Raw genomic sequence first — 6,000 nt, 5'->3', positions numbered from 1 at the left:
ACACACACACACACACACACACACACACACACACACACTCTCTTATACTTCCCCTCCCCCAGTTGCCAGGATATGTCGCAGTTCTAGTCAGGTCATTATTAGTACAGGCATTATTACTATGTCAACACACAGACAGCTGAACCATCAACTAAAGCATGAGCCCTTTCCCTTCCCACCTTCTGTTTTCTCTGGGGTTAATGTTTGCCTTAATTTCTGTTTGCGTGGCCTTCTCTTCATAATGCTGACAGGCACCACAGAACACAGCCAAAGGCACCAGGGTCTGCTAGGTTGTGAACACAGCATTGTCTCTGTGGTTAAGTTACTTTGGTATAGTTTGAGCTTTTGTTTCCTATTGGGTAGAAGTTGTTTATTTGTTTATTTTTGGATGATGGGATGTGGCACATGCTAAGGAAGCATTCTGCCACTGTCTTGGCTACTTTTCTTATTTCTGTCCAGATGGCTGACCCAAAACACCAGCTTCAGAAAGGAAGGGTTTCTCTTATCTCACAGTTTGAGGGTCCAGTCCCTCATGGTGTTGGATAAGTCTGTCTGACATCCCAACTCGTGGAATGACACTACCCACATTCTAGGTACATCATCCCTCGCCTGATAAACCACTGTGGAAACGTCTTGACGAACACACCCATCGGTGTCACCTGGGGGGTGACAATAAGAGTTAGCTAACTGGCCGGGCGGTGGTGGCGCAGGCCTTTGATCCCAGTGCTTGGGAGGCAGAGGCAGGCGGATTTCTGAGTTCAAGGCCAGCCAGGGCTATACAGAGAAACCCTGTCTCGAAAAACCAAAAAAAAAAAAAAAAAAAAAAAAAAGAGAGCAGTGCCTCAAGGCCAGGCGTCCATGCCTGGTGTGTATTCAGTGTACTTTATCACTAAGCTTGTATGCCCACTTACTAAATAATAGCAAGGTTTGTATTACCTTGGCAGAAGCCCCCTAATCCCATGTTTATCCAGTCTCTTGACTGCATCAAAGCTCACATCAGTCAAGTAGTAGACCTGTACCATCTAGGTGAGCACACTGCTGGTGTCGATGCTTAATGACACATTTCTCAGACTCGCTCCCCACCATTAAGCAGTGCAGGGCTATCGTGGCTCTTCCCTGGGTGTTGAATCTAAACACACAGCAGCTACTGTGTAAAGGTAACATCTTGGGCCATCTGGCAGGACCTCTGCCAATATTCCTTCCCTAAAGTTTGATTGATAGCTAAGCTGGGTGTGCAGTTCTGAGATGGAGGCAACTTTCCCTTGGAATTCTGTTGTTTCATTTTGTCTGTCACGAAATCTCAATGTAATCCAGCCTGGCCTCAATCTGTTATAGGCAAGGATAGCCATGAACTTCTCATCTTCCTGCCTCTGCCTCCTGTTGCTTACACTAGAGTGATGGGGAACCACACCCAACTTCCCTTGGAATGCAGTCCCTGTGACTCAGTCACCATTGTTTGTCAGTGCATTTTGTTGTCCTTACTAGGGACATTGGAATCCTTTCTGTTCTAGTGCCCTGACATTCCAGGGATAGGACCAATACTCCTACAAACCTTAGCTCTCAGAAATCATATTATTCATTTGATCTACTTGGTACTCCGTCTTTCCTGTTTTTAGGTCAGAAACCACTCCTCTGGCTTCCTTCTTTCTTGCTGCTCCTTCCCATTTCTTTCTGTTCTTTGAGGTTGTTTCCTCACCCTAGCCTCCTGCTGTCCTCCATTTCTCCTGTCATAAACACCCAGGCGTCCCTTTGGGCATGCCCCTTAATGCACTGAGCTGGTGATGCCAGTGCTCCTGGTGCTCTCTGCCCTTTGTGCTGCAGAGTCTTCCAGGTGAGTTTCTTCTTCCCTTTCCTCTCACATCACAGGCATGGCAGATGTGTGCCATAGCTTGCCATCTACCCAAGGCCTTGGAGACAACTGTCAGCTGTCCTCATTGTGAGGAGATCTCAGCTGTGTGCAGCCCCTTTCCTAGATAGCTGTGGGACTTGTTTTGGTTGAGGAATCTTTGTGTTCAGAGTATTAACCTCATTTCTTGGAAATCATGTTCTCTGTGGCTGGCTATTTAAGGGAGTGTGAGTGGCTGGTCTTGGTATACTTCCCACTGTTGTGTATAGCAGTCTCTAGTCTACACATCACTGGAACAGATCTAGCCAGCTTTCCTGTTACTGCTGTATGTTATTACTCCATCACTGACGCTTGGGTGTCTGGTGGTCCGTAGTGTGAGGTGGGCTCTCTGCCCTTCTAACCAGCCCTTCCCAGCTTTTCTTTTTCTCACCTGCCCATTGTATCAGTTGCCCCTGAACCTCCCTCCTTCTGGGTCCTGTAGCTGCCACCTGCTCCTGTTTTCTTGTCTTCTGGGATTGTCCTTTTTTTAAAAAAAAAAAAAAATTTATTTATTATTTATTATACATAAGTACACTGTAGCTGTCTTCATACGCACCAGAAGAGGGCATCAGATCTCATTACGGGTGGTTGTGAGCCACCATGTGGTTGCTGAGATTTGAACTCAGGACCTTCGGAAGAGCAGTCAGTGCTCTTACCCACTGAGCCATATCACCAGCCCTTGGGATTGTCCTTTTTAAGGAGCTTGCTAATAGTAGGTTTTAGAAGCTGGTCAATCTGCATCTTTACTGCAGCCACGGCACTTCATGCTCTTTTGCTGCCTCCACTCTGACTCCAGGCCTCCTCCTCTGCTGCTTTCCATCCAGCTATCTTCTCCCAAGTCTGTTTATGTTACCAGATCATGCCGTCCACCTCACATTCAGCCCTGTAACTTCCGCTGGTCATTAATCTGAGCAAACCATTACATCTTAAGTGGTATGGAGAGAAAGTCATGTCCAAACACCTGATTATCCAGAGCTCACCATGTGGGCTCAGTGAATTGGGCTAAATGGTTTTCAGACAAAAAACTAAGATAAAAGACTCAAGAGTCAATCATTTCTCCTGTAATCCTACTTTGGAGGCTAACACTGACATTTCAATCAGTTTAACATTAAATTTGAATAACATTGTAATGTTTTAAAATAAGAGTCACTTTTTTTTTTATCCTCATTCTGAGACAAGATCACACTGTAGCCCTGGCTGGTTTAGAACACACAGAGATTCACTTCTCTCTGTCTCCCGACACCATCAGAACACTTGTCTTTTACCGGGCGTGGTGGCGCACGCCTTTAATCTCAGCGCTTGGAAGGCAGAGAAGGCGAATTTCTAAGTTCGAGGCCAGCCTGGTCTACAGAGTGAGTTCCAGGACAGCCAGGGTTATACAGAGAAACCCTGTCTCAAAAAATCAAAAAAAAAAAAAAAGAAGAAGAAGAAGGCTGTCTTTTAAGTTGAATCTCTGTGTCCTGGCCCACACTCCGCTGAAATAGGAAGCAAGGAAGGCAGGTCTGTGCGTTGCCTTTTCTCCAGGCTACAGAAGTTCCCTAAGCAGTGATGCGGCTAAATGTTTCCTCTTGTCAGAATCGGATCAGATAGAGTATAAATTGTCAGCAGTCAGTGATTAAGAGATACCACTTGCTGTGGACTTTAGAGCAAGGCAAGTCTGCTCACAGATGATTCCGCAGATGAAACTTGTTAAACATCTATTTTTTTTCTAGTGCTGAGCCTAGGACCGCTGAGACAGCAGAGCAGCTGTCCAGTGAAGGCTTCTTCTCTCTTGTGTGAGCTATAGACATGGAGTTCTTGATTGCATGAGGTAAAGTCATTTTGATAACAAATTCTAGATAATTTCATTTTTTTAATTTTTTCTTCAAAAGATTTTATTTATTTATTTATTATATGTAAGTACACTGTAGATGTCTTCAGACACCCCATAAGAGGGCATCAGATCTCATTACGGAGATGGTTGGAGCCATCATGTGGTTGTTGGGATTTGAACGCAGGACTTTTGGAAGAGCAGTCAGTACTCCTAACCACTGAGCCATCTCTCCAGCTCCAAAGGAAATATGACTTCTTTTTTTTTTTTTGAAACAGGGTTTCTCTGTGTAGCCCTGGCTGTCCTAGAACTCACTCTGTAGACCAGGCTGGCCTCGAACTCAGAAATCTGCCTGCCTCTGCCTCTCAAGTGCTGGGATTAAAGGTGTGTGCCACCACCGCCCAAAAAAGTTTTATTTTTTGAAGCACTGTTCACTACAAAGTCCTAGCTCCCTTTAGCCGGGGTGCTGTGCCAGTAACAACTCTCTAAATGAGGTTGGAGTCATGGCAGTTCTTCCCAGGAAGCCCAGTTTATAGTGCATAGTGCTGTAAGTATAAGCTGCAGGAGTATGTGTTTCCCTAGGCAAGCAAATTAGACTGTGCAGTCTTAGTGGTCTAATCCAGCTATGGCAATTACCAGTTTAGAGCTTGAGGCCACAGCATGATTTGATCGCCTTAATTAGGTCTGTTCTTTGAAGCTTCTGGGGTGGCCACTGTGAGCCACTAGAAAAGAGGGGTCTTCCCTCCTTTCCAGAGTGCTCAGGGATACAGGTTACAATGACTGTTGCTGCTCTTCCTTTTCTTGTTTTATTTCTTTTTAAAAAATAAAGTCTTGTGTACCCAGCCTGGCCTCCTACTTTTTATATAGCCAAGAATGACCTGGAACTCCTGATCCTCCTGCTCTCAAGTGCTCTCTCAAGTGCTGGGGTTGCAGGAATCATAGGCATGGAGACACTAGAAATGGCCTGGTAACTAGCTAGGAAGATGGCTCAGAACTTCAAAGCCTTTGCTTCTCCTACAGAGGAACTAACTGGGTTTGGTTCTCAGCACCCAGTGACAACTCACAAAGATAACTCCAATACTAGGAGACCCAGTGACCTCTTTTGGCCTCTACAGGAACCTATGGTGCATACATACATACATATATACATACATACATGCATACAGGCAAATACTCATACACATCAAATAAAAGTAAATCTTAAGTACAAGCTTGACGAGACTGTCATCCAGTGGTGCCCCTGTCTCTGAGCACCCATTGGTGTACACTTCCCTTGCCTTCACCCGCTTTCATGATGTGTCTTTGAGTTATCATCAGGACTGCTCCGGCCTCTTTGGTTGTGTCTGTAAATTTTTATCCTCACCTGTGCAGGATGTAACATGGTGTAGTATACACTCTGAGCTCCAATAAAGGAGCTTTCTCCCACTCACCTTGTCATAAACAATGGTGTGTTCCGGGTCACAGCTCCTACCTCATGTGGGTCTGGTCGTGACCTGTAGCACTAGAGCATCAAGCAAATGTAAACTGTACCGGAGGCCAGTTTTCTGCCTGTGCAGGACGATGCCCTGGCTGCCAGACTCCTCAGCAAGCACTTGTCAAGGTTCTAGAACTACAGAAGGTGACATGTGTGAAAGTCCTTGCACGGCGCCTGCCACCTGACTGGTTTTCTGCAGGACTTGGCCTTGTCAGCATTTGAGCTTCATCTTGTTTTCCCTTTAGGATGAGATTGATTCTGCAGTAAAGATGTTGTTATCATTAAAAATGAGCTATAAGGCTGCCATGGGGGAGGAATACAAGGCTGGCTGCCCTCCTGGGAATCCAACAGCTGGGAGTAATAGTGACCCAGATGCCACAAAAGCCAACGAGGATTTTGTGGATCCATGGACAGTGCGGACAAGCAGTGCAAAAGGCATCGACTACGACAAGCTCATTGGTGAGTCGTCACCTGCGTCCCTCACAGCCCCTCAGTGTCTAGTAGTGGCTGCTGTGTCCTCCTCATTGGCATTTCTAAATACGTGTGCTTTTGCAAACTTCTGTGCATTTTTAATTGGCACAGTAATTGTGTATATTTTTAGGACAGGATGATTGTCCATATATGTGTACCCTGGATAATGACAAAATCAGGATATATAGCATGTTTATCACCACCGACAGTTTTATTTCTTGGTGATATTTAAGTTCTCTCTGGCAGCTGTTGTGAAGTACATAATACATTATTATTGGTGGCACCCACCACACTGTTGGTGGTGCATCAGAATTCACTAATCCCTTCCCCAGTCTCTTCCCTGCCTTGTACTCTCCCTTTCCA

The 6,000-nt window shown here is 45.5% G+C and overlaps 1 protein-coding gene across 2 annotated transcripts in view; it reads left to right on the top strand.

Annotated features, from left to right (window-relative positions):
• Window positions 1–6,000, top strand: part of Wars1 (tryptophanyl-tRNA synthetase 1) — a 32,477-nt gene that overhangs the window by 6,774 nt on the left and 19,703 nt on the right. Inside the window, exons 2-3 of one of the 2 annotated variants that reach the window (XM_031356017.1) lie at window positions 3,595–3,692; window positions 5,412–5,625. In XM_031356017.1, coding sequence (XP_031211877.1) covers window positions 5,436–5,625 — 190 coding nt within the window. In that variant the 5' untranslated portion in view covers window positions 3,595–3,692; window positions 5,412–5,435. The remainder of the gene's footprint in view (window positions 1–3,594; window positions 3,693–5,411; window positions 5,626–6,000) is intronic. The other variant, XM_031356016.1, reaches the window with a different exon arrangement.

Source organism: Mastomys coucha, unplaced genomic scaffold, assembly GCF_008632895.1.
Source record: "Mastomys coucha isolate ucsf_1 unplaced genomic scaffold, UCSF_Mcou_1 pScaffold6, whole genome shotgun sequence".
In the NCBI taxonomy this organism is placed as follows: domain Eukaryota; kingdom Metazoa; phylum Chordata; class Mammalia; order Rodentia; family Muridae; genus Mastomys; species Mastomys coucha.
The sequence above is the reverse complement of the archived record's forward strand: the minus strand, read 5'-3'. Positions and strand labels throughout refer to the sequence as shown.